Consider the following 26,856-nt stretch of genomic DNA (forward strand, 5'->3'; position numbering starts at 1 on the left):
GATGGAAGACATGCAGCCAGAAAATGCTCCAGATGATCAACTTGGCAATTCCCAGAACGAAATAGGACCTGAAAGGTGGTAGATGACATTTCGAGACTTATGTCAAGTACCACCAGAACAAAAACCGGAGTGAGAAGAGAACGGGTCTTTAGGACCCTTTATTCATACAGCGTCGAGCCTTGATAGCTTTTAACAACGGCATATACCTTCACCTGGCTCTAAAGAGCTTCCTCTAAACCCAACAAACGCCATCGCTATGGAAACAAGTAGTGTACAATATACACACGCGGCCAGACGCCCATGCTTAGACCCAGTCATTGATGATTCTGATAACATCCTTGGTAACTGGTTCGTGACTCGAATACTGGACTTGGGGGAGTAGTTTTCATGATCGTAATTAACTGTTTTTGTCCAAGAACTCTTTGGCCTCGTTTACTTTGGTCGCAAGGTAGGGGCTGCCGCCTCGATCGGGATGGTTAAGAAGCATGAGAGTTCGGTGAGCCTTTCGGACCTTATCCTTGGTAACAGCTCGCTCGCTGGAAGATATTAGTGGGCTGGGAATGAGAAGAGTGGGATCAAGACATACTTGAGAGACAGGATGAGAGTAGCCTCCTTCTTGGTCATCTTGGGCTCGAAACCGCCCTTGTAGAAAGCCTTGCCCATGGCTCCAACGCCGCCTCGGGATCGCCTCCATGCGACAAGACCAGCTCGGCCCTGTAAGAGATATTAGTACCCGGAATCACCGCCTGGAATCACTGCAAGCATACCAAAAAGGCCGCGACGGCAGCGCCAGCACCTATAGCCATAACAGAAGCCATTTTGTAGAGCGATTGTGGTATCGACAATAAGTTTAGTGACGCAGAGTGATTCGGAAGTCGAGATCGGAGCCACTTGATTTTTCCAGCCGGCGCGGACCGGAGGCAGAGGGGCGCGGGGACAAAAGTTTGTCCGGGGTGCAAATCTGTTATCGATAAGACAGTTTGAGCAAAAAGTTTTTTGACTGACCGCGGAAAAGAGAAGGCTGTTCAAACCAGTGGGGTGGACGTTGAATTGAAGTTGTTTTGGTCTTTCAGACCACCACCCAGGCAAAATGAGGTGCGTCTTTGTTGCTGAAGAGTTCTATATCGGATGTTGGTCCTTGCAGAGGTAGAATGTTTGGAGTTCGTCCTCTGCGAGAGCGAGCACCAGTGATATAGCGACTCAGGCTCTACCTTGAACTACAACTAACAAAATGCTTCAGAATCGAAACCTGTTACTTTTGCAGTCGCCCTGCTTATCCCAGCAAAGGTATCACCTTTGTGCGAAACGATGCCAGAGTCTTTCGCTTCTGTCGCAGCAAATGCCACAAGAACGTACGTCTACAATGCTCAACTTACCAAAGACCTCGCCGCTGATACACTTTTGCAGTTTAAGATGAAGCGTAACCCTCGCAAGCTGAAGTGGACCAAGGCTTTCCGCAAGGCCGCCGGCAAGGAGATGACTGTCGACTCAACACTGCAGTTCGCCGCTCGCCGCAACGTCCCCGTTCGCTACGACCGAGACCTCATGGCCAAGACCCTCAAGGCCATGGAGCGTGTGTCCGAGATCCGCCAACGTCGCGAGCGCGTCTTCTACAAGAAGCGCATGGCTGGCAAGCGTGAGCGTGAGCTTACCCTCGCACGCAAGCTGGTCGCCGAGAACGAGCATCTCCTGCCCCGCATGCGCGGCAGCGAGAAGAAGCGCCTGCGCGACCTGGGCATGACTGAGGAGGAGATCGAGGAGATGGAGCCTGACCGCGAGAAGACCAAGGCCTTCGGTGGCGAGAAGAAGAAGGTCGCCATTGCGCTTGAGGTTGACGAGGATGACGATGAGGACGAAGAGGGCGACAGCGGCATGTTCGACGATGAAGACGATGAGGGCGGTGACGAGGATGACGAGATGGACGATATCGACATGGATGCCGATTGAGTGGGCAAAGTCATGGGGGAAAGAATCTGAAAGAGAAAAGTTTTACATGGCAGAGACAGCGAGAGGTCTACGAGACAGGGCGTTATGGGTGTTTTTGATTCGAAGGCATACCACGGCGTTGGGATACTATAGAAAAGCCATTTTTCTTCGTCGTGAGTTACACACCGACACCAATTTATTTGCGAGTTGGTTTCTTTGCGATGTGACTTTGGCGGGAATGATTGATGTTCCAGTATCCCAAGCCCAAGTAGCCCAAGTTGTTCTTATCGTTGTCGCTCTACACACTTTTGACCAAACACTGCTGTTTCCGGAGCCTTTTCAGATGGGAATAAAATAATTGGATGTTATTTTGTCAAGACCAACAGTTGAGGAGAAAACAGCTGTTCAGCCGGAATATGCGGGGAACTAGTTTAGGAAGACATTGAAGATCAAAATGAGATCTCATGACCCATGCCAGATTAGGTGATTGGAATAAACTGCCGTGTGATAGGACGACGTAAGCAGAACTCTGAGCGTCGCAGTTGCAAGGAGAAGCCTAGTAGAGGCCCTAGACAGACTCTCATGGCGGGCTGAAAGGCCATGTTTTACTTTGCTGGGTTAGTAGCCTGCTTGCCGGCTGACGATCTCTTATCAAGCCGCTGCATGTCTTAGGCAAAAGGCTTTAATTCGTAACTGGGAGGTGTCCGACCGACTCAAGGGTCCAATTCTTTCTGCCCTTTTTGTTCTCCTTGGTTTTATCTCTACATCTTTTCTGTTTTGTGATTTTGCGTTTGCGAGTAGTGTCTTGTATTCTTGATTTGCTTGAAGCGAGTAACCTTGATCTGACCGTGCTCTGCTGGCTTGTTACTATGAGTGAAAAGGCGACTGTAGAGGCAACGCCTCTTCTACGAGGACGACTTCAACAACGACCACGGAAGTCACATTGTTCCACCGTGTTAGGCCTTTTGGCGGCTGTCTGTCTTATCACCTTCTTCCATCACCGACCTTATCCTTATCCAGTGAACATCGAGGATCCAGCAGACAAGCCATGGACTTGGAGCGATGTAAGCATACATACACCATGGATAAGAAATCCAAAAGGTAGACTAATAAAGAAATTAGGTCAAGCCAAGCCGAAAACTCAATTGGGAACCGTGTTATGAAAAGTTTGAGTGTGCAAGACTTGACGTTAGTAATTCACCATATCCTGCTGTTGTATATGCTAACTTGGATATAGGTCCCAATGGACTGGCTTGAGCCCTCCGATGATAAGAGAGTTGTCCTTGGTGTTATCAAGCTACCGGCCAAGACAAATCACAACCCTGTTTCCCCGCTCTTTGTGAATCCTGGAGTATGATCTCTTTGTGCCTGAAGCTTCAGGAGCTGACTTATGGACGTAGGGACCTGGCGGATCGGGAGTTTCCTTTGTAAGAAAAGAGGGACATATCCTACAAGCGGCTGTCGGTGGCAACCATGTAAGTTGAAAAGTCGGAAACTCTGGCCAAGCTTTATACTTATAATTCCAGGACGTTATCAGCTTCGATCCCCGTGGAGGTGAGTTATACCAGTCCTTATCAAGCACTACCAGCTATCTAACGCTTCACAGTCGGCGTCTCTACACCTCGAGTTGAATGCTGGGGCTCTTCTCAAAAGAGAAAGCTATGGAGTCTCCAAGACACACCCGTTGCCGACGAACACCCAGGTCTTATCTACGATGCCTATGCCCGAGCATCTGCCTACTCCGGAACTTGTGAGCAGGCCATGGAGGAAACTGGTCTTATGCAGTTCCTCGGTAGTGCATCCATTGCTCGAGACATGCTAGAAATTCTTGACAAGACAGGTCATGAGAAGCTACGGTACTGGGGATTCAGCTATGGCACTGTTCTTGGTGGCGTTTTTGCTGGACTATACCCTGAGCGTGTTGAGAGACTGGTCAGCGACGGTGAGTTTACGATATATGTAGCATTGTAGTTCTGACTGACTTGAGCCAGGAAATGTTGACTATCACGACTGGTTCAACTTGGATCACGGCAACTTTGTCTCTGACACAGACATGATCTTCGACGGCTTCGATAAAGCCTGCCATAAATCCGGGCCCCTCAAATGTGCTTTTTATGCAGGCTCGCCAAAAGCCATTGAGGAACGTCGAAGCAGTCTCCTCGCCCATCTCAAAAAGTCGCCTGTTCTCGTTCCAGCTTGGACTCACGATTCCGGCCCTGAACTACCTCTCCTCATCACCTATTCCCATCTCCAACGCCTTATCCAAACTTCCATTTATGCTCCGCTGAAGAAGTTCCCTCAACTTGCTCGTGTGTTCGCTTCTTTAGAAAAGGGCGATGGAATCCCCTATTATGAGATGGTGATGGAAGGTAAAAACAAGAAACTCAACGGAGATATGTGCGAACTGGGAGAAACTCCTGCAACTATGCCCCTTGAGACCCCTATGGAGCTCGACGCTTTCCCTGCTATTATGTGTCTGGACTCAAAGCCTGTGACGGAAACGCCACATGAGATTGCAGACTACTTTGACAGAATCACACACAAGAGTCGTTGGGCGGGAGCAGTCAACTCCAATTTTCGTGTGTCTTGCGTCGGAAGAAAGACGAGGCCAAAGTGGAAGTTTACAGATGGTGAATCACCCCTATTACCCATGATATGAGATACAAGACTAATTTTGAGAAGCCGATTTTAGGGGTGATACTGCCCATCCAATTTTATACATTGGCAATATGGCAGATAATGTGACGCCTTTGCAGAGTGCGTTTAACAACTCTGCCAAGTTCCCCAGCTCAGTTGTTCTCAAGCAGAACTCCTACGGTGTAAGTATCCTCCTATTTCTGTGTCACTCTGTCTAACTTGAGCCAAAGCATTGTTCGTTGGCGGCGCCCTCAGCATGCTCCCTTACTTATATACGAGAATACTTCCAGAAGGGCACATTGCCCCCTGCTGGTGCCGAGTGTGATTCCGATTATGATCTTTTCGAGATGCCTGGGTTGGAAGAAGATGTGGCTGGTTTGGATGAGCTCAGCTCGATTGCGTTCAAGTTATCAAGAGAGGTTGAGCTTCCCAAGGCCTTCTGAGAAGGTTGAGGTTCCCTTGTCCTTAGGCTTACGAACCTCGGGAAGGTTCAGTGAGACGAGATGAAGCATTAGTTCTATCTAGCGGAGAGTTGTGGACATGACTAGAACGATATGAAAGACACAAGATATGAATCAAGAATTTAACTAGTAAAATGAACCCATATGGCTCTAAGCATTCTAGCCCGAGTCCCGGCCGTCCCGCTGCCATTAGCAAGCCTCATTGTTCGTTATGCTTAACATGATGTCCGTGATGTGCCTTTTCAGGCATTCTTAGACCCTGATCAACCTCCTCCTTCACCTTCTTGGCCAATTGCTCACCTCTCAATCTTTCTTCTTCTCTCATCCTTTCCTCCTCTTCAAACGAAATAGCATGCTTCCAGTTTCCAGCTCCACCTCTCCCACCAAGTCCTCCCCTCGCAACGTGATTCTTCTTCAGACTTGCATTCACAGCAGCCGCTGTCTTCTGAGCCATCTCGTCTTGCTCTTTGGCATCTGGTAGTTCCTCTGGGTTGACGTAATTGCCGAAGCCTCCACGGCCAGCTCGTGATGGGCCGTTGGCGGATGGCTGGACTTCTTCTGTTGCTAGGTTCTGTGCTTCAAGATCGGCCTGAGAGTGTGAGATGCTGAAGAGATGATTGTGCAAGGTCAGCTTACGTTGGCGGCATCTTCAGGTTTGCTTGATACAAAATTCCCGGCGCCGCCTCGGCCGACTTTGCGGTATACGTCCTGATCAGGCATGTTGTGATGTTTGTTGTATTGTGTGAAGTTTAGATACACGTGTTGACTACTCGTAAACTATGTCGTCGCAGTAACAACAGATTTGACTTTTACTCTCCAAAAGAAAATAAAAAAGTAATGAAAAAAAAGTATTTCCCTCACTCTTTAAGTCTCACAAATTATTAAAATACAGTCGTCACTACGCCACTGGCCAGCGTGGGGGGTGGTCTTGTAAGGTACTGGTCTGGTCTGGTCTGCTTGCTACAAGAAGTGTTTCGCATCGCTATCTTGACTCTGTTTTCCGTGTGTCAACGGATTTGGACATGGGAAAGGCTCCAGCGCCCGCCGGAAATCGAAACTAACGTTGTTTTAATTAATCTGGGGTACATGAGCTAGGCTGTAGATCTTGCGGCGCGGCTATGTTCCGTCTCCTGTGTGTGACTTTGCTTTAAATACAGGCAGCAAACAATATATAATTATTATTTGTTTTCAGGATAATGGTTATCTTTGCTGACACGAGATGTCTTTGAAAATGCCTCTGATTTCGTTGCTGTGGCTTGTGAGTGAATTGATGTCATGATCGGCGTCTCTTCAGGAACACGGCAGATACCAGGTATGAAGGCTTCTGCCACAGAAGATGAAGCTTCGCTGTTGCCGACTAGAAATTCAAAATAATCAAAGAGTAAACTCCTCTATAGGTTATTCACTGAAACAACCGATAGTACGGAAGCTTCTTACAATACCCTCACGCCCTCACAAGACAAAAATATGCTCTTACGATTCGCAGCTAGTGCTCCGACATCGGCAGTGACTGTTCGTCACCAATTTATGACTACACTTGCGTAACTACAGGCCATAGACCTTATTTGTTGACGAAACTTACGGTGAATTGCAAATAATAACCTTTTTGAGCTCATATCCTCAGATAAGCACGCCATGACTTACTTGGTTTTGCATTTCAGGGCAATATGTGGTCTCCATGGAATCCAGTCAAGCCTCATCAACAACTTAACTTGCAGCCAACAATCGTCAAGCCACAGAGCTTGAAAAAGGTTATCAAGTTTCTGGAATAAGAATCAAGGAACCAAGGAATTCGGGCACCCGTCGTAGGGCTCATCGTAGGGCTCGTCGCCGAGGCAGGGTCCCCTCCCAACATTCCTTCGTCCCATGTTCTAAACTGGCCGAGCCCGATAAGCATTGCTGATCTACGGGAGCTGGCAGACTAGACCATGGCATTGGGAACGCCTGTAGCAGTTAATGGTTGATCACAGTGATGGGAATCCTTGTCATGTCTTCGCGTTGGGCCGGATGCGAGGAGATTCCAAAACACAATGATATGATACCACGTGGACGGAGCTTCCATGTCATGCAGGAACAGCTCAGGAACATAGCAAGAGGTCGACAACACCCAACATGCTTACGTTGCTCTTGATTCTTGTAACATGTCAAGTAGCATCGTCTAGGCATCCTTCAAACACTCATTGTCAGTGTTCCAGTAGACTGAGGCATGAATTTCCCCATTCTTATCAAGACGGATACTGAGAGGAATATCCACATTCTCATTAGAATCCCTGCTGTGATGCAAGTGTAAAGCACGCACACCCCTGTGTGTATTGTCGACGCTATATGTGCGAGTCCCGCTCAACCATATCCATATCAGCGGCCGCGTCGTGATAGAGGGGTAACAAGCTTCACTGCCGCTCTGAACCGACAGTAGTAGGCGGCATCTTAATCTAAGTGCCGGTGGTACGAGTTAAGCCGCGGTACGGTATGTGCTGTACAAACCGGCTGTCTGTAGTCCGTGACCGCTGTACCATACAGCACTGAGTACGCTGAGTTCCCTTACATAGGAGTGGATTCAAAGGTCCGAATAGGTTGATATTCTGGGTCGTTGCAGCTCATATTACACCATCCATGAATAACTCGGTATCATCCACTTCCATCACGCTCATTGTTGCCCTGTAGACCAAGGGTCGTGACCGAACATTCCATTTGCATCGAACCCTTTTGGATTAGTGTTAGGTCTTCTGCCCCCGGGGAAGAGGTTATTGTTGGGTTGGTGAACTGGACTGAACTGCGTGTTTCTGGCGTATCACAAATCCACCCGGCCCCAGCTGTCATTAAGCCGGCTAAGCCTCTTGAGTAGAACCATACTCCAATAGGGAAAAGCCTGTGAACCGGGCAGCGGGTCTTTGCGAGAGCTGGTCTTTGTTTGGTGCTGGTGCTTGTGCCTTATCAAGCACCCCGGATCGCCATAGTGCAGGCGGCTGGCCAGTGATTTGCATTGCAGAACAGACATCCAGGACGAGAGGGAGCACTGGACTCAGGCCATTGTTGCGCTACAATGCGCTCAGATGCAATGCACTGTAGGCACTCTCGACGCCCTCGTGCCAATGTCTCAGAGTTAGCCAATAACCGGCATACTCGCACGGCAGTGAGGGAGTTTTTCTGTTCAATCCTTTGCTAGCCAAGACAGGATCGAGGATCGAGATTGGTAAACTGTGGAGGAATGTTTGCTGAGTCTGATTGGCTTCCCTCAAGGTAAGATCAGAAGCTCCCAATGCGTCCCAGGATTCCACTCTGAGGCTCTGATGGAGTCTTTGCTTTAAGGAATCCATCTTTTTTCCCACACCAATTTGAGCATGTTTGTATTTTCTTTCTTGTTCACTCTCATGTCAGAGTTACATCATATGTCAGAAAAAAAATAATAAGTCAATGAGCAATCGACATGAGAAGAAAATGTCAAGAATCCACGGCATGATGCCTTTCGACAAGGGTTCCATGGCCAGGGGAGACCATTTGATGGCGTCATTGTATCACAAACTTGAAATAATAAAAAAGTTGAAATCATGTTACCAATTCTCAAAGCTAATTCGGCATTGTTTGTGTAAGAAAGATACAAAGTCACCAAGGAATAATGTAACCATTCCAACCGATGCTACAGATCATTAGCTCCGTGTGTCAAAGCCCAATCGTTGCAAAAAATTGGCATTGGAGGGCATAGCTTCATTGGCAGTTTTTTTTCCGATGTGAGCTGGGATTCAAATTGATCGTCGAAGCCCTATCTCAAGACAGTAGTGGTTTCGGAGGATAGTCAGGAACATGTTGTAAACCTTGACTGCTAAAAATTGACTTTGTGCCTTGGTTTGCTTTTGATCGAGTCAACATACCATTCATGTCTTGCAAAATCAACAATAACAGAAACAAGAGAGATCTCGATAGACTGGACTAAGAAACCCGGCAGTCCACCATTTGATATTACACCTTCCACAACTATCATCAGTGCTTCGTATGTGCACAACAGGAATAGACATGTCAAGGTTTCTTCCCCACGATGCGATGCCTCCTCTTGATGGTCCTTGTGACCAGCAATCGGTAGGCTTGTCAGGTGAGACCGGTCAATCATCCAGGACAGGCTTAGAACATAGACGGGATGATCTTAGCCATTTGAGGGGTAACAAAGTGTACAGTATCTCTACGATCCTGGCTGAATATCACGAACCTATCGAACTGCGAATGTGAATGCAACTGCGACTAGAGAGAGCTCTAGGATTCGACAATACATGCAGCTAATTGCCACAAAAGATGCGCATCAACACTTTGACATTGGCCACTGGGACACTTCAACCGCTTCTCCTCTGAGGTATCATCATCCATCGCTCGGGTTGTTTGTTGCGTTGGCATACACACACCCGCATCCCTTTTGCCTCTGTTCCCTTATTACGTGAGAATCTGGTTAATCTGGCTTCTTTCTTCAAGAGGCACAGTGCATTGCGTGTCGTCAAAGAGACCATCTTGTAATTGAGCAATAAGCCGACGGACTTCTCTTACCCTGCTGAGCACGGTTCCCTTTTCAGCTCCCCTCTCTATTAGTGATGCCTGGAGCCTCCGCGCTGCGCCTTAGTTGCGCTCTAGAGGCTAAAGACTGCGGTGGCAGCTAAATTCAGGGCATCTCCTTTTACTGTTCCCAAAGAGTTCAGGCTCGAGATGACGGCGCCACAGTGTAATAGGCGTAGCTGACGAGAGGCCCATGAAAAGATATGCAGCTAAACCTTCTGGGCGTCTTGTTATATACACGCCCCATGTCCATTTCGGGGAAATGCAAATCCAGTGACTGATGATGAAGATAGAGACGGTATCTCATACTCGAAATGCGAGAATGTTCTCTGCGAGGTTTTAATATAAATTAACAGTAATACGTTCCTACGCATTCAATGAAATAATTTTTGAGGTTACATGGAATTTGTGGTTCCAGCAAACAGCTGTCATTGCTTTCAGACAAAAAAAAAAAAAAAAAAAAAAAAAAGTTGGAAAAGAAGGGGTCTTAAACTTTCTTCTTGGATCGCCCTGGAATCAGCCATTGCCGAATAAGAACTCCTGTCCAACTAACTTTTGCCCGACAACAAGAGACATAAAAAACTATGCCCGGGCCGGGTTATAAAACATCAGCCCAGCCCAGCCCAGCGATCAGTTGACCAAAGAAACAGCGTTATCTGATCAGATCAGGGCTCCTCCTCACCTTGGCTTGAGTTGGGACGTTAAACCAAAAAGGAGTAGGGTCAAGGGTTAGGTCAAGGGTTTAGGTCTGAAGCGACGGGGATCTTCACCACGTGTAAGTGGTACGCCGCAGTACGGATACTGATAGAGGATTCATTCCATGTCAGGTCAGGACGTTAATGCAATGAGACGAATTGGTACAGTCTCCTATTGGCATTTGAAATGATTTTACAAGTCATTCATGAATGACTGGTTGTGAATGCTCAATTTACCGCTGGATTTTAATCTCTCGTACCTGGATACGGCTGATGTGAGCCGCTCGCGTTTAAACTCCACGTAACATCCAGTCCATTCAGGTACGCAATTCTAACTGCACAATTAAACTCAAAACATAAAAACTTCATGCGACCCATGGGAAAGGATTACGCGTGAAAGGTCACTGAAACAGGTTTTCCAAACCTCCACACAACAGGGCTCGAAACAAACCCATCGCTCCTTGGTCTGACGAGTTATTAGACGCGTCCCAAGCTGGCACAGCTAGCGAGAGACACGAGAGCCTCGTTACGCTCTCTCATCCTTGACCTGAAGGGCTACTGTCTCTCTTATCTGTTTACTTCAAGCCCTCTTCCAGAAACGGAACCGAGGCTTCATTGTACCGTGGGGGACCTCAAGCCACAAGAAGACGGAAAAGTTTATTCCATGAGGCAGTACAAGTTTCGATGTAGGGCAAATCGATCCCTAGGATTCTCGGTTAAGATTCTCGGCTCGCTTCTAAAATATCCGATGCAAGATGAGTCGGTCACTGGGTCGAGATGAAGAAAAGCTAAACAATTCTCGAATCAAATCGAGGGCCGAGAAGGACACCTGGACCTGGAAGCAGAATCTGAGACAGGTTCGCTATCACCGCATAGAAGCGTACTGTCATTTCCAGGTATGCTATCGACATGCATCGAACTATTGCTTTAGATGGTGAAAGTGGCTCGCGCATCGAGACACATCGAGCAACCCTCTCCTACACGACCTTGGGTGTCTGAAAACTTAAGACCATGAATCAGGGAAAAAACATTCTATGCAAACAGTCGACTAGGTTTATTAAATCTCCCTAAGATAATCCTAAGATATTCTAAATATTTTTGTCACATAAGTCTTAGGATTGAAGTCTGAAGTTGTCTGCCATCGCCTTCTAGCCAGGCTCCAGCGAAGTGAATGAGAGTGAGCGTGCACCTTGGCAGCACAGTACGGAGACACACCGTACAAGTGTACAGCCCCTCTTTCGATTCCCCAGGCTTCAACACCACCCCACTCCATCTCCATCTCCAAATCAGTCCTCCCTTGTTCATTTCATCAACACCCTCTCCGCCCAGTGCGAGCTTTCATTGTCCATCTGGATTAAGCCTGGAGCGGACGTCGGATGGCCTCGCCAAGCTAGGCCACGGGGCCACTGTCCACTCTACCCGTCTCGGAAGTTGGGGAAATGGAGAGCGAACGACCAGAGCAGGCAGAAAGTGCAGTGCAGTGAGTGAACTGTACAAAATCGTGTACTGTATTATGTACGACGAGAGGATGAGAACATGAACGCGTCGGGTGACGAATCAGCCCAGAATCGTCCATAACAGAGACGATTTGACTGCTGATAATTCCCAACAAGAAAAACGGACGATGAGAACCCGACCCGACACGGCTCTCTTGCCATCGCACTTGGTCGAGATGCTCCCGCTGAACTCTTATTCCATCTCGACCGGCAACGTTTGTCCAGACGGGACCTGATGAGTTGAGATACAGCTGCTCCAGGGAAACGGTTAGTTTCATCCCCTGGCTACAACGTTGTGCAGCGGACAAGAGGACCCTGGCACGTCTGCACTTCTTTTTTATGATGGTGCACAAAGAGAACCATCACCAATTTCACACCTTATCGAGAAAAGCCTATCCAAGGATCCAATCATAGGCACAGCGCAAAGCACAGCGCCTCATGCACCACGAGAGGGGAATGAGGGGATACGTACCTCGGATTTCCGCCCGTAGTCCATCTCCCTCACCCGCCGCTGTTTCTCGCTGGTAAATGGTACCTGATTGTCAACAATGAAGTTTATGCCTTTGCAACTTCCTCTTCATAAAAGGAGTCAGGCACTATCGTGTCGTATCTCCTTCTCACATATCTATCTATTCAGGTCGACAACAAGGGGAGGATGGCTCAGCCCCTGTTTGCCGTCCGATTGCGACGTTTCTCTCTGGCCAGTTCCTTAATAGGGCGCATCGTACGCCCACTGTTTACAAAGGACACGCCCCAGATCAGGCGCTCTTCCACTCCTCTTCCTTGCTGCAACTCAGTTCGGGCAACGGAGCCAACCAATTGGCTCGCGTTACACTCTCCACCTGTCGCCATTGAATGGATGGATGCCCCTGGGCCTGGGGGAGAAGGCGTTGGAACCGGTGGCCGCTCCAGGCTTGTTTGGCTACTTGGTTCATTCAGGTAGAGCCACAGAGGGAGGCCCCTCTCAGACTTCCAAGGCCAAGGTCATGTTCAGTGATTCCTCAATGGGTACTAGCGAGGTGATAAAATCACACAGCCATGTATTCAGAGCCAAGATACACTCCCCCGCACCTTCTGCCACACACCTTGGCTGGTGTCCCAAAATATTATTTCTCGTTTGTCTCTGGGACTTTACTTCTCCTTCTTCAACACTTGACACTTGACAACCTCACTTTACAAACTTAAGCCCAAGAGTAACTAACAACACCAATCCAAACACATAGTTCGAGATCGACACGACTGAAGTCGGTCGAATCCTGAACATCCATCCCAAGTCGCCGGCAATGGCCTCATCCAAAGTACGCTGCCCTCAATCCTCGGAGGGAAACCGACCCGAGCCCTACCTCATACCCCGATCTTGCCCTGTCATGATCTCTCTGTGCATGACCTGCCAGATGGCAGAACAACCTTCCAAGGCCCAGATTTGCTGATCTCCTTCATCCGTTTCAGGAAATGCAGCAGTCCTCGAGGCCATTGACTCAGAATCGTTCTCCGATGTCGTCCACATCGTCGGCCCTGCCCGGCCGTCAGTCCCACGCTCGGACGAGCTCGCACTCGCTGCTAACAGGTGCTCTCAACGCCAACCACCGAGTGACTCGACGCAAGTCGGTCACCAACCCGAATACCAATGTGACCGCGATCGCCGCCGCTCTTCGGGAAAGTGAGCGTTCTTCCGCCTTGCCCATCGGCAACGGTGGACGCCGGATGTCCAAGAGCGCTGCTGCCCGTGCTGCCCTCGTCGGCAGCCTTCCCTCCCCCCCCGCTAGTCTCCCGAACCACAAGTCGATACCCGAAACGAAGCAAGAACTCAATGGTAGCGCCATTGAGGACGATGTGAATGAGGGCTCGGCTGATGAGGGAACTACCAAGTTCCAGAAGGCTCGTCAACGCCGTGCCAGTGATGGCCAGACTCTCAAGGAGAGCAAGAAGAGCAACAGGGTTGAGGTTCGCTGTGACAAGTGCGGTAAAGGCTACAAGCATAGCAGTTGCTTGACTAAGCACTTGTTGGTCCCCCTCCTCCCAATGACTTGCCCCAGCACAGCAGCTCTTATCTTGAGATGAGAGCTGTTTTTGGCGTGTAACGTTTCGTATCCATGATTGGTGTCACTGACTGTGTCTAGGTGGGAACATACACCTGAGTGGGCTTTGACCTCAAAGCTGCTCATTTCCAAGCACCAGCAGGTTCAACTGCTTGAGGCTGCTTCTGTTCTGGTTACCATGAACGGCGTTGAAAACAGCGCTGACACTCCTCCTGAGTCTACCAAGGACTTCCAGAGTGAAGCTGGTTCATCCTCGCCTGCTGCGTCCGGGTGCTCCGATCCCGCTGAGCGACAAAGCTCTGCCGACACTACCCCACCTCCGTTTGCCGAAGGTGTCAACGTTGACGGCACTTCGTACCGAAACAAGCGCTTCAGCAGCAATGGCGGATACGCGACAAGCTTCCAGTCTGCTTCGGCTGCGTCCTTCGGAGCAGGAAGTGTGCCGTACGGTTCAGGATTTGGTCACTACCGCCAGCCAAGCCATGACCACCGCCCAGGATCTTCCGGGCGTAACGCTACAGGCGAGGACGATCGGGACCTGGCTGCTGCAGTTGAGCTTCTGAGCTGCAGTTTTGGTAGCAACAACGGATCCCGACCTGCCATGGTTCCTGCTGATGTCCCTCCCGTTCCTCCGCTGCCAGCTCAATACCTGGATCAGGCAGCGTCTCTGTCTGCAAGCTTCATCAACAGCTTTCCAAGTCGACAGCCTGAGAGTTTCACTCGTGGTGAGATGAGACGCCCTAGCGACGACGTCAGAATGGACGGTAGCGGTGATTCGGTCATGGATGACGACGACTTCGAGATGCGTTCGCGCGGTCGTAGTGAAGATGATGACGATGGTGTTTTTGGTCGCATGGAGGAATGAAAGATTTTGTATGCATCACTAATGGGTTAACGATTGGGACGGAGTATATCTCTTGGGTCGGGCATGTTGGCTCTGGAGTTGGATTATATATCGGATGACGTCGATGGACATACACGTTATTCCTTCTTATTTATATGTACACATACCTATACAGCGTGTTGGTTGAGGTGGACCAAGCTCCGCCACGGATCTTTAGCACCGATGAGTTGGAAAGGCCCTTCTTTGCTTCGCCCAGGTTATCTGGGGATTGAGGAGCTAGATGAGATTGCATCGCCACGAGGTTAAAGTGAGGATCCGGACAGGCGTCGAGTTGGCACCCAAATAAATACCTATCTATCAAATGGAAATCAAATATCGAGAATCACATTGCCGTGTTCTAACATTGAATCACCATGAGATATGAATAGGAATGAAGAAGCATCAATTGACAAGAATGAGAGGGTGATAAGACATCACGCAGTTCAAAGTCACAACGGAGCAGAAGAAGATGCAGCCTCTTCTGTGACAGGACTGTTGATGGAGATAGCAAGATGGGAGAAAGCGATGAGCTTCCTTCTCTTGGCCACACTTGATTGAAGCGCGAATGATAGATCTTAAGTTGAAGAAGAAGAAGAAGAAGAAGACGCTCATCATCTTGAGGAGGAAGAAAATTCATCTTAGTCGGCTGGTGAAGCGACCCCCAGGGAGCAAGAAAACTTCTGACGTTAAGCCAGGGTGCCAAAATTAACTGGTCTAATGGCCTGCGAAAATATACTAAATTTACCTAGTCTTTTTTCTCACTTGGGATAAAGGTCCAAAGTTTTCTTGCCTCCCCTAGGCGACTAACCCAATGTCATCTTAGTTTTGAGTGTGGAGAAAATGAAGTCAGTTACCCTTGACGACGACGGGAACGACGTCAACGTCACATCTATTGGATCACCCCCACTCTATCGCTCCAGCTGTCACTATATTCCCTGACGCACAAGAAATACCTACCTACCTACCTCGGATACATAAACATCACCAACTATCAGCGCCCTGCTGTCTCTCCATCGCGACGCTCTCATACCTAGTATATATTTGTCCTAGACAAGTGGCGTGTCTCAACTCCTAAACCATGACTTCGCGACGAAGCGCCGCGGCTGGCGATGATGACACAGCCTTGACGACAATTCCATCGTCGCTAAGGGAGGTCCAACAACCTCCGCGCACCTTTCGCGACGTGGTCCCCCGCCAGGCGCAGTTCCCTCTCGCTGTTGCGACAAGCTTTGCGATGGCTTCGCTTGGATATAGCTTGCTGGGCGAGCTTACCAACGGCGAGCTTGCTGCTCTGAGCCGAAGCCAGGATACTTGGGCAGAGGTTTCGCTTCTTGCCGGATGGAGAGTGTGAGTCAGATAAGCTTGGGAAGCGGAAGAAATACTGATGGTGATGCTAGGATTGAGTTGACATTGGGATGGTATGGCAAGCTGGACAGCCTGGATGTTGCGATGCTGAATCTTCTCGCCCACGGCCCTCACGTCAGTTGACTCCACCCGTCGCAAAATATGGGCCAGCAAAAAACTGACTGATGAACAGTACTACCTCCTCTCAACCTTCTATGAGCTCAACTGGACTATTTCGGCTTCGGCTCTTGCTATTGACGTTCTCTCGATCGCTGTGCCTTTCTTCCTGCTTCGCCCGCTCTCTACTATCCATACACCTTCGGCTGCCGCTGCTGCAGGTCTGCCCAACCGCGAGCTTCTCGATCTTCCCCTCCAGACGTACACGGCGGCTTTGTCAACAGGCATCTACACCGTTGTCCTCGTCCTGTCGCTACGATTCATTCTGCCTCGTATTCTGGTTGTCAACTACTCAGGAGTGCCGACATTGGAGCCCGCCTACAATGCTTCATACGCTGCCATTCTCCCCGTGACGACCCTGTTCGGCATCGCCGCCAGCACTTTTATCTTTGCGCCTTTCGCCACGACAGCACGTGCCAAGGAGGACGACAAGCTTAACGAGTTTGATCCCGTGGCTGCATCTCTCGGGGAGACCGTTTGGTGGAATGTGTGGGGTTACACTGTCAAGACCAAGGTTGTTATTCGTCGAACAATTGTCGTCGCCCTTGTCACTGCAGTAAACACGTTCCTCGCCTCGTCCAAGACCTTGTATCGTGTCGATGCCTCTGGAGCTGCCGTGTATGCGGGCGTCTGGGCATTTGCTGCCATCTGCAGCGGTATTGGCCTGGGCTTCGTGGGCGGAGATTAAATAACTGAGACGTCATATTCTAGAAGGCTATATCAGCCTTACAAAGACGAACTTGGTGGGGAGCAAGGAAAGGGTGTCGAGAATATCCTTGATTTGAGATGGAGGGATTAATACCCCGGTTTCATTTATCGATCGGAGTCAGAAGGATTCAGGGCGTGGTTACTTGACGATGTTGAATTCGTTGTCAAGTGACCATAATTTTTGATATTTATAGTGCTTTTTCTATGTAATTTTACTAGGTTTTTTTTGTTACTCTGCTATCGTATGAATACCATTTTTAGGAGTTCGTCTCTAAAATAGTCTTGCCAGATCATATGAAGGGATATTTAGGCAGATATGAAACACCAAATTCATCGCAGCTGGGAATGTCGAGATATCGTATAGGTGCCTTGACTGCTTATTAGGCAACGATGGGGCGTCCTGGGCAATGGCTTGGCGTCTTCTAGAAGGAAACAAGGTGGTGTGCGCCTCTAAACGGGGATACTCCAGCATCAGCGAATTAACAACAAGAAAAGGTCAGTCATAGGGCTGAGGCGCAGATCCAACTGGGGACAAGTCGATGTAGACTAACGGAACTAAGAGGCTGTACAGCCTCGGGCGATTCTTAACGAGAACAAGGGTTTCAATGCTAAAATGCCTGCAGCGCGATACGGTACGGTACACTAGACTACGCCCGAGAATCAAGGCAGCAGAATTAGATGCGGACTGATCGACAATTCGGTATACTCAAGGGGATATGTCTCCCAAGGCAAACACCAGTAAAATGAGTCCTAAGCTTACAGGCCCTGCTGAGCTGGCTCCCCAAATTCTGGGTCTTTTATGACGCATTGGGCATGTGAATGCAAGAAATGAAGTTAGTCAGTCATGGTTCATTGTCGAGATTGTGAAATGGTGGTGTTCGTGGGACAGAATGAGGCGTTGGTCCTGGTCTCGGTCCTGGATATAGGACGACTTAATACACCCCTGTTGTTAGACATTTCTAGGCTGGGGACTCCACAAAGAGTGCCTTGAGTGTCTCTTCCAAACTCATGAGCTTGGGCAATATGGCAATTATGTCGATTTAAAGAGCGATAACATAAGAGTAGGGTTATCTTGGAATGAATCAATCACAATAAAGTTGAAATGCCAATCAAGAGTCTGATACTTGGTCACCCGGTGTAGGTAGGTAGGTTCAAGATGAATCACAAACTACTGCTAGCCCTCCCATCCTTCTCTAGACCTGCATATCTCCATTGGCTAGCCCGATAAGCCTCTACTCTATTGCTCCAACCTGCATAAGGCGTCACGCCTTTTTGCTTCAGTGCCCAGCATCTCGGTATCCATCTACGGGTCCCGTGCCTGGCTTGAGTAATAAGGGTCCCATATCGTCCTGCAAGATATGCCTTATGGCTGGGGCTAACATAGCAAGGGGTTGTTTGTATGGGCGTGAGTCGCTTGAGGCTCCAGTGTGCCTATGTGTAGTTTCAACCTCTTTGCGCAAACGGGTTGAAAACATGAAGTATAAGAAGAACGTCCTTGTTCCTAAGGACAGTATTTCACAACTCCATCTTCACTCACATCTTTGCATAATAGCTTGCAAACACTATCACTATAACAACAATTACAATCTTCTGCGAGAACGCCTGAAACAAAGAAACAGATCTGAAAGTCTTGAATATGGCTAGCTACTACAACACCACCTCCTCTTACGCTAGCCCCCCGGCTTTCAAGAGATCTCGAAGCATCAAGAGCGACCATGAGATCGATCTCAACGGACCCATTGAGGTTGTTGGATCCGTCAAGTCTGGAAGCAGCATCAGCTTGAACGGCGATGTGATCGTTCGAGAGAAGGTTGACGCCTATGGAAGCCTTGGTCTGAATGGAAGCATCAGATGCGAGTGAGTATGATCCTTCTCCCGAGTGTGATCTGAGACTGACAAACAAACAGTGGCAAGGTCAAGGCCTATGGAAACATCTTGGTGAACGGATACACTGTTGCCAACGACAAGATCAAGGGCTGTGGAAAGCTCCGAGTCGTGGGAACACTCGAGGCTACGGACTTGGAGATTTACGGAAACGTGAGCATCACAGGACTATTGTAGGTATACTTGTAGCTATGACCCTGGCTCAACTAACAAGAGACAGGAAATGCCGACGCCTTATTGTCTACGGAACTTTGACATTGATCGGAAGCGACTCAAGCTACTATGTCGAAGAGTCTGAGCAAGTAGCCGGAGCTGTCATGATGAGGGAGACTGAGCCCGACTGGGACTGGTAACTGGGTGTTATGATGTGATTGAATTGTGACTGGGACGTTTGGTATTACCAGATTGGGAATTGTGCTTTGGGTTTGCTTTGGACTGTATCTGGCGTCTGGATAGATCATCATGGATTCAATTCTATCTTAGAGGGGGAAAGTCTTTCACAAGGACAAGATTGTAACAGAAGATATTTAGATTGGAATATACAGTTACAAGGGAACATAAAGTGCCATCAAGTGCAAGACTGCCAAAGAAATGCCTTCGGATTTCTCGTGAACATGACCAGCAACGCCCCTGCTCAATGGCCTCAGGGCCTTTCAGTCACCTCTGAGATTTGTAATTCCAGTATTGAAGTCCACTCAGCTTGAAAACTTTCAACGCTCAAGCAATGATCTCCCATGAATACAAGGCATCTTTGAAAATCATTCTCGGTAATCGGTACAAGTGTTGCCGAGTTTCAAGGTGACTCCATGTTTCCAAGGCCAAGGCATACTCGGAGATGCTGCGTCAGAGGGTTCCATCATCTATCTATCATGACTCCTTCGGCAAGGCGTTCCACTAGATCACGGGGACGCCTTGGGCTTCGGCTAGACATTGGAATCACACGGAATATTTTCTGATCGCATATGCGCAAATTCCAAATCGCAAAGGCGCAGAACCATTTCAACAGCTGGAAGTTTAAGTTGCAGTGCAGCCTGGCGTAAGTAGGCAGCTGGGTTCCGGAACTCGAACTTACAACACCTGCACCCAAAGGGTGATGAGTCAGCTTCGCGGGGTGTTCATGTGGGGCTAGGTCTTTTTGGGGCAAGCGCACTAAGGCCACTATTGACGTCGCCGACGAGCTCCCATCGCGTTAGCTCCAGACGCGCAATAACCCACATCGACAAATGGCTTCACCAGATTATCCATCACCATAACGTCCTGATTTGCGCTTTACACACGATCGCTCTTGTATTTTTCTCCTTTGGGCGCGTCAAACTCAGACTGCGATAATGGGTGAAGGAACAGATCTCGATGGCGACACGAACATGGAGGCCATCTCTCCAACGACTCGGACTTTACCTCTAAAAGCGCCTTCGCTTGAGCGCATCGACAGTCTCGCATCTATGGAATCGCGCGTGGATCCTGATGCCCAGACAACTGTGACGGACTTTCTCGATTTCACCGATTATCTACCTTCCGACATCGTGCGATCCCTTACCCTTATCGGCCAACTCGACCAAACCTATGCGACTGCTTCCCACAAGGTTCACGATTTGACAGCAATATGGGGCCGATTACCAACACTTCCCCAAGAGGAGCGCCCGGCGCCGGTTCAACTGAGGGCAGACATCTCTGAACAGCTGGAGCAAGCCATCAACTCTCGCACCTTCGCCCATGCTGAAGCTATCAGAATGTCCGAGAACATAAATCGGCACTACGCCAAGGCCAAAGTTTTACTCTCCAAACTACGGAAGATGAGAGACAACTATCCAACAGAAGAACCCAAGAGTCCTGTTCAATCGAAATCGCCACAATTAGCAAGGAGCAAGGCGCCGAACAAAGCTGCTGGTGATGGCCAGAAGCCTCGTCGTCCACAAGTTCCTAGAATTATTGTACCCGGCGAAATACAGGCGCCGTACGATCTTGACTATGACTCTTACACCGACGAAAGCGAAGTAAGCTCAGATGAAGACTCTGATACACCCGCGCCAAATCGACGAACGCCTGCTCCTGGGGCGCGAATCAAGGTCGTTACTACTAAACCACCCAAGACACCAAATCGGCTTGCTCGTCCGGTCACATATGCTACGCCAGCTCTGAGCCAAGCGGCTGCCGCTAACAACGCCGCTCTGCTTCAGCCTCCGCCTGAAGATGCAGTTGTGGGCAGTCCTGATGCCCCATGGCTACAGCTCACTCAATATGAATTGGCCAAGTTGCGGAAACGTATGAAGAAGAATGCAACATGGACTCCCAGCGAGACCATGATCGCTCGCGAGCTCAAAGCTCTAGGACGTGGTCCTGATGCATATCATGAGGCCAGAAAAAAGGCTGAAGATGAAGGAGAATCCTTCGAACCTCCAGTCCCCAAGCCGGTTGTAGACTCCGAATCTGGGGAGAAACAACTTCCGGCCGGTGCCATGAGTGTCGAGGTACTCGAGGCTGAAGAGGTCCCGACCAGCAACAGAGGTATGAAACTAAACGAGGCCAAGAAATTAAAGAGGGATAGAGATCTTGCAAAGATGGCAGCAGAGGAAGCAGAGGAATCTGCAAGGAAAATGAACGAAGCTGCAAAGTTGTTTCTCGGGAACGGAAACAATAACAGCAACAACAATGGAAACCAAGGAACTCCAAAGACGCCAACGTCTGAGACCCCCAAAGAGACTCCAAAGCCCGCAAAAACCCGAGCTGCATCGCGGTCGACCAAACGAAAAAGGGAGCCGGAGCCGGAGGAACCCAACAACAGCAACGGGAGTGCTGAAAAGACGGAAAACCAGTCCCTACGGCCTCAGGCCAAGCGAGCCAAAACCGAGACGCCAGTCCCACCGCCTCGTCAGCTTACTTTGAATAAGGGCCCAAGTCCTGAGCAGGCATTATCCGCGCCTACAGCGCCCGGCGGTCTGCCTGCGGCGCAACACGCACAAACGCCCGTTCCCATACCTATCCCTGGCAGGACCACAAGAGGATCGGTAAAGTCTCCAACACCAAGTCCTGCTACAGCGTCTGCTACAGGACCTTCCAAACCCCCTCCTCAACAGACTCCAGTTCCCCTACCATTGACAGAAACCAGAAAGTCTGTGACTCCTGTACTGCCTCCAGTGAGAGAGAATAGTAAAAGAGAGACCCGAGGTGAGGCAGCAAAGCGAACACAGCAGGCACAACAGCAAGCAGAATTACCGCCGCCTCAAGTGATCCCGACGATTCCGGAGATATCTGAAGACGAGCCTCTCAAAACTGAGCAGAACTCATCCCCGGCACCTCAGCTCCAACATGTACAAATTGCTCTTGCTCCCCCAACATCCCCCCCTCCCCCTCCTCCACCGTCGCTCTCTCAACTTGCTCCCGAAGCAGCAAGTAAGACAGTAAACAAACAAGTTCCTTCTCGAGCGCCTACTCCTAGATTGACTCCTGGCCCCGAAGGTCTTGCCATACGCCGGCCCAGCTCTCGAGGTAAAGCTGCGAGTCAAGAGCCGCAGCCTTCGTTAGCTGCGGATCGGCCACGACGAGCGAGCACCGCTCGCAACACACCTGCTCCTGAGCCTCGACCACCGAAGCGAACCAAGCGGCCTGCTCCTGGAATTGTTAGCACCACCAAAAGCGGCGGTAACAGCGCTGTGGGTAAACGAAAGGCGCCACCGAAGAAGAAGGCTCGCGCGAAGAAGGACAAGGGGTCTGTCGAGGTCGAGCTGGAGGATGTTGACGATGACGGGAACCCGATTGACCCAGACGAGCCGAAGTATTGTCTCTGTAACAGAGTCAGCTTTGGCACAATGATTGCTTGCGAAAATGCCGACTACGTAAGCGACTCTACCGCCTCAAATACCTACCTTTCTTCCTCAACGGCACGCAAGAAGCAAACAGACATAAAACTGACAAACCAGCAGTGTAAGCAGGAATGGTTTCACCTCGAATGTGTCGGCCTCGAAGAGGTACCTGCCCGAACGACTAAGTGGTACTGTCCTGAGTGCCGAATTAAGCTCAACATTGGTGAGAAGGGCGAGGTCAGCGCCCGTGGTGTCAAGAAGTAGGCAGTCGTGATGGCAACGGGGGGTCCTGGGGTCCATAAGAACCAGTGTGGATGGCGTACGATGGAGGACGGATTTCAATGTTTTTGGGCTCCTTTTGAGCTCTGGGAGATAATACCCTGGTGTTTATGTAGAATCATGCTTAAATGTAGCCGTCGATAACAGACATGGGCAAAGGACGGTTTTCTCGTCAATGCTATGGACGCAGGCTCCATAGGACTTAATATCACTCTGTTTCTTTAACAAAGCGTAATTGGTTTAGTGGTAAAATTCTCCGTTGCCATTCGAGCAGCGTCGGGGAGCCCTGGGTTCGATTCCCAGATTACGCATTGACACATTTTCTTTTGCTCTCGTGAGCTCTCGAATCTCTTTTGGTCGATATCGCGATGTTGGATCTTGGTGTTTTGGTTGAAGGTTGTAGCAGCACAGATGGCAATTTGGGTTCAGAGAGTGCCTGCTTTAAAACCATATCTTCAAGTTGAAAACTATCTTACTTAACAGGAAGCAGCTCTTTCCTTAATCTACAGACTTGTGCAGTATTCCTTGATTGGGAAGGTTCAAAGGAAGAAAGAAGGAACGCAATGACATGTTCTAACAAGCTGCTCCATTCTCCGTTGGGGCTGCAATTACGTGTGGTTTGTGAATATCAGCCATACCAAAGGACTACCATTTGAGCCAATTGCGTCCAAGGTTTAACAGTAATGATGGTAATGTATAGTCAATTCAGTGCCAATTCGATCTGAACCTTCGCCGTCTGGTGTTGCGACAAGCAACTACCTAACTGATCTGTTCTCTTTCTCGGACCGGTGTAGGGTAGTTATGACTAGGTATGGACCCTAACCTTATATCCATAGGTGGTAAGAGACAGGCCGGTCTATTGAAGTGATAATGGGACAGAGGTATGTCCATGGATAACTGTGAGTAAATTATTATCACTCGCATAATGACTGCCATAAAGATCAGCCTAAACCCATGCCTAAGTTGTATAAAGTTATCATACGAGAAAGAGATATTATTAGTCCATGGTTTCATCTAAACCCCGAGGGCTAGCAAATATGAGGAACAAGTAGATAAACACTATTTACATTAACTACCCAATTTTGAGATTACAACGTGACATTAACCAAACCCATCATTGAGATAAATCTCTGCCTGATAAGATACAATCTTTAAGAGGCTATTTTTGATCGTGCGTTGGTGCTGTCATATATCCGCATTTGCTGGCGTAACATACATGATATCTCAACCTCACTCTTTTTTACATGGGGTGTACCTACCTTAGGTGGTCGAAAAATCTCCGAAGAAGGACAGAAAGAACAACCTCGTTTCCTTCCAGAAAGAATTGGAGAGAAGCTTGTACGGCAAGTTTCCGAAACAAAGTTTGATACTAAGTCATGACGATCCACTCAGATGGAGAACAATTGCATCATGCTCTCCATATATCTCCCCAAGTTAAGAAATCATGAAAGAGCAGATTTCTCATCCTTGATCCTCGCTCAAAGAATTTTCTTCAATTGTTCCTTGCCAAACTTCAGAAACAGTGATCACAAGCATACTCACCATGGCTCAGAACGTCCCCGAGAACTACGTGCCACTCTATGCTACCCAGGACGAATGGCAGGACAAAGAACTTCAACAATTTGCGATTGACTTCTATCGCATCTCGGACAACCCTGAAGAGAATCAGCGTTGGGTAGACTCTTTCACGGAAGACGCAAGCGTGCAGATTGGCGCTGACAAGGCGCGCGGCTCAAAAGGTATATCGATGCTTTCATCACCACCTTCATTCTGTTGGGGACATTGAGCTGATAAGGACCATAGATCTGGTCGAATTCCGAAGTCGGATGTGGAAGCACATCAAAGAGCGCAAACACACGGTTCTCAAAGTCTTCCCTGGGCGATTCTCCGACTCAAATGAGTGCATGATTCTGGGAGAAGTCAGCGTTACCACAACAGATGGACGGCTCAAAGAGGCTGCTTGGTCGGCACATGCAGTCGTCAGGAAGGTTGATGGGCAGTGGAAGTTTAGCCAATACCGCGTCTGGCTGCAGACTGATGGACATCTGCTGTGAAAGTAATGTCCTACAAAGATGACGGAACCAACCAAAAAAAAAAGCAAGCAAAAATGAATTTATGCATAGCCTTTAGTTATTCAATGTCAAGCAGGTCGCTCAGAGAGCAACTGTAAACAGCTTCACCCAACCGGATACGTCATTAAAGGCTCGTGGGAGATGTTGACTTTTGCGGAGTAGAATCGACAAATGCCGAAGAATACCGTTGTCGAATGGTAAAGCTGGGATCAACACACGCTGATTGATGGGAGCTCTGGCAGGGAGAGCCAAGGATAGAAATACTAACGACACACCCAAGAGGCCATTCAGGTGCCAATCTAATCCTCACTGTAGCAGCGCAGCGTTTCCTGAGCTAAGCCAAGGTTCACAGTCCCTTGCTTTGAGTGCTAAATCTGGGATATCAGCGTGTCGCCCCCTGGTGATTAGAGAGGTACGGCCATGCTGATGGCGTAAATGGCATAGCTCACCTGACCCATGATCACGGCGTAGAATCATGTGGCTTAGCTGGGTCGGATGGATGGGGCACGATTTATTGAACCATCCATGAGAGGAATGGATGAATGATGACAGGTATCGAGACAATAAGGACTGCATAAGATCGAAGATTCAGTCGTCATCGTTGCGACCTTTTCAAGATAGCCGAGTATACTGTCCAGTATCATGGAAGCCTGTTAAACCTGTTATGATGGTGGATGACAAGGCAAGGTATCGAATCGAAAACCGATTCAAGGTGTAACTGAGGCGCTGTAACCTCCGGATTTGTACCCTCCCATTCACTCTCTGGCCAGCGCATGAACTCAACCCCGCGCAGACCGGATGGACCTTGTTCCATTAAAGATTTGTTCCCGTCATTTATCCAGAAACGATTGAGGTCAACAGAATCGCGAACTATGTATGCGCTTGCGCGCTATAACCGCGTGTACTGGATGTGTCAATCATGCCTCCCTATCTAGTTGCCCGGTACGAAAAAGAAACCTTTGATTTTCCGGTTGAGCTAGAAATGCGGGCTGTTTGGTTTGGTTCCTGACAGGCTGAGGCGTGGGTAGTGGCAGATCCGCCAATGCCATTGATGTGCCCGTCAAGACGATGTTCGGGTGAAAGTGGAGGTGGAGGTGGAGGGTCGAAGGGGGCGTCTTATCAACCCTTCTCTAGAAGGACCACTATCTTATCGCTTACAGTGCATGTGGTGGTGATGTCCACTACCAGCCTCCACTGCCTTACTGCCTACTGCCCTCCCTAGGCCATCCGACCCCTCTATTACACCCCACGTCACATTGGAACAGAGGTGTGAATCTAGGCCTCACACATGGATGGGTTGGATGGGATGGGATCTATCAGAGAGTGACTCTTCGGCCAGCTCCCATCAGTCCTTTGAGCTCTCTTCCTTCACTTACAACCGTGAATGACTATACGATACAAACTTCAACAAAGCGTCTGAATATTTCCTTGGTTTCCAACTCTATAACGATCTTTCCCTTTCTCATCTGCATCTGCATCTGCATCTGTTCTATATTGCATCGACTCAACTCAACTTGATAGACGCGACGAGCTGGTCTACGCCGCTAACCCAACGATCTCGAGCACTTCGCCGTTCTTTCACGATAATAACTCAACTCAACTTAACTCGCTCTGGCCGATATTGATCTGCATTTCCTTTCCTTCGCCTCCCATATCCGATAGTAGCTACTGCGAATCGACCCCCGATCTGTGCGAGCGAAGCGAAATACATAGGAACACAGACTTCGAATCTAACAAGTGCCGGCGTCACCTCGACTGCAAGAGAATCGACTTGACGCCCCTTTTATAACAAACGCGCTCTGCAGAAACGCGAGCGTAGCGTTTTAGTTTTAGGGGTAGGAAACTGCTCCGACACTTGTCCAAATCTGCATATGCCTTGTAAGTGCCTCTACTGGAACTCTATTCCCACCTTAATACCC

At 49.0% G+C, this 26,856-nt stretch overlaps 10 protein-coding genes and 1 non-coding gene across 11 annotated transcripts; 8 read left to right on the forward strand and 3 right to left on the reverse strand.

Moving 5' to 3' along the window:
* Positions 1-243: 243 nt before the first annotated feature.
* FOBCDRAFT_20492 (mitochondrial import inner membrane translocase subunit TIM14) lies at positions 244-889 on the reverse strand. The gene is made up of 3 exons (XM_031175756.3): positions 768-889; positions 587-714; positions 244-536 (listed from the first exon to the last, which is right to left on the reverse strand). The coding sequence occupies exons 1-3, from the start codon at positions 816-818 to the stop codon at positions 398-400; spliced, it is 318 nt and encodes a 105-aa protein (XP_031046889.1). The 5' UTR covers positions 819-889; the 3' UTR covers positions 244-397.
* Positions 890-969: 80 nt separating this feature from the next.
* On the forward strand, positions 970-2,443 carry FOBCDRAFT_217189 (ribosomal protein L24e-domain-containing protein). Its single transcript, XM_059609476.1, has 3 exons — positions 970-1,095; positions 1,241-1,352; positions 1,408-2,443. Exons 1-3 carry the CDS (start codon positions 1,091-1,093, stop codon positions 1,945-1,947), a joined length of 657 nt encoding a protein of 218 aa, XP_059464397.1. The 5' UTR covers positions 970-1,090; the 3' UTR covers positions 1,948-2,443.
* Positions 2,444-2,721: 278 nt separating this feature from the next.
* On the forward strand, positions 2,722-5,152 carry FOBCDRAFT_217190 (Alpha/Beta hydrolase protein). Its single transcript, XM_031175759.3, has 9 exons — positions 2,722-2,990; positions 3,049-3,114; positions 3,164-3,277; positions 3,327-3,401; positions 3,453-3,480; positions 3,533-3,868; positions 3,918-4,556; positions 4,609-4,745; positions 4,794-5,152. The coding sequence occupies exons 1-9, from the start codon at positions 2,796-2,798 to the stop codon at positions 5,004-5,006; spliced, it is 1,803 nt and encodes a 600-aa protein (XP_031046892.2). The 5' UTR covers positions 2,722-2,795; the 3' UTR covers positions 5,007-5,152.
* A 1-nt stretch (position 5,153) lies between these two features.
* Positions 5,154-5,861, reverse strand: FOBCDRAFT_20507 (uncharacterized protein). The gene is made up of 2 exons (XM_031175760.3): positions 5,661-5,861; positions 5,154-5,613 (listed from the first exon to the last, which is right to left on the reverse strand). The coding sequence occupies exons 1-2, from the start codon at positions 5,742-5,744 to the stop codon at positions 5,224-5,226; spliced, it is 474 nt and encodes a 157-aa protein (XP_031046893.2). The 5' UTR covers positions 5,745-5,861; the 3' UTR covers positions 5,154-5,223.
* Positions 5,862-12,815: 6,954 nt separating this feature from the next.
* FOBCDRAFT_217205 (uncharacterized protein) lies at positions 12,816-15,019 on the forward strand. The gene is made up of 2 exons (XM_031175765.3): positions 12,816-13,754; positions 13,872-15,019. Exons 1-2 carry the CDS (start codon positions 13,204-13,206, stop codon positions 14,653-14,655), a joined length of 1,335 nt encoding a protein of 444 aa, XP_031046898.3. The 5' UTR covers positions 12,816-13,203; the 3' UTR covers positions 14,656-15,019.
* FOBCDRAFT_217206 (uncharacterized protein) lies at positions 14,979-15,288 on the reverse strand (the record flags this gene model as incomplete). The annotated part of the gene is made up of 1 exon (XM_059609477.1): positions 14,979-15,288. One exon carries the CDS (start codon positions 15,286-15,288, stop codon positions 15,076-15,078), a length of 213 nt encoding a protein of 70 aa, XP_059466928.1. The 3' UTR covers positions 14,979-15,075.
* Positions 15,289-15,579: 291 nt separating this feature from the next.
* On the forward strand, positions 15,580-17,212 carry FOBCDRAFT_217208 (uncharacterized protein). The gene is made up of 3 exons (XM_031175766.3): positions 15,580-16,020; positions 16,071-16,152; positions 16,211-17,212. The coding sequence occupies exons 1-3, from the start codon at positions 15,752-15,754 to the stop codon at positions 16,880-16,882; spliced, it is 1,023 nt and encodes a 340-aa protein (XP_031046899.2). The 5' UTR covers positions 15,580-15,751; the 3' UTR covers positions 16,883-17,212.
* Positions 17,213-18,407: 1,195 nt separating this feature from the next.
* FOBCDRAFT_217210 (uncharacterized protein) lies at positions 18,408-19,265 on the forward strand. Its single transcript, XM_031175767.3, has 3 exons — positions 18,408-18,759; positions 18,810-18,959; positions 19,007-19,265. The coding sequence occupies exons 1-3, from the start codon at positions 18,539-18,541 to the stop codon at positions 19,137-19,139; spliced, it is 504 nt and encodes a 167-aa protein (XP_031046900.1). The 5' UTR covers positions 18,408-18,538; the 3' UTR covers positions 19,140-19,265.
* A 731-nt stretch (positions 19,266-19,996) lies between these two features.
* On the forward strand, positions 19,997-23,077 carry FOBCDRAFT_20520 (uncharacterized protein). Its single transcript, XM_059609147.1, has 2 exons — positions 19,997-22,619; positions 22,707-23,077. Exons 1-2 carry the CDS (start codon positions 20,115-20,117, stop codon positions 22,848-22,850), a joined length of 2,649 nt encoding a protein of 882 aa, XP_059464398.1. The 5' UTR covers positions 19,997-20,114; the 3' UTR covers positions 22,851-23,077.
* A 17-nt stretch (positions 23,078-23,094) lies between these two features.
* Positions 23,095-23,176, forward strand: FOBCDRAFT_t69. The gene has a single exon. It is a non-coding gene; the product is annotated as a tRNA-Gly (tRNA).
* Positions 23,177-24,251: 1,075 nt separating this feature from the next.
* Positions 24,252-25,052, forward strand: FOBCDRAFT_217216 (uncharacterized protein). The gene is made up of 2 exons (XM_031175770.3): positions 24,252-24,604; positions 24,669-25,052. The coding sequence occupies exons 1-2, from the start codon at positions 24,409-24,411 to the stop codon at positions 24,917-24,919; spliced, it is 447 nt and encodes a 148-aa protein (XP_031046903.1). The 5' UTR covers positions 24,252-24,408; the 3' UTR covers positions 24,920-25,052.
* The last annotated feature ends 1,804 nt before the right edge of the window (positions 25,053-26,856 follow it).

The sequence above is a fragment of the Fusarium oxysporum genome, chromosome III (assembly GCF_013085055.1).
Source record: "Fusarium oxysporum Fo47 chromosome III, complete sequence".
Classification (NCBI taxonomy): Eukaryota; Fungi; Ascomycota; class Sordariomycetes; order Hypocreales; family Nectriaceae; genus Fusarium; species Fusarium oxysporum.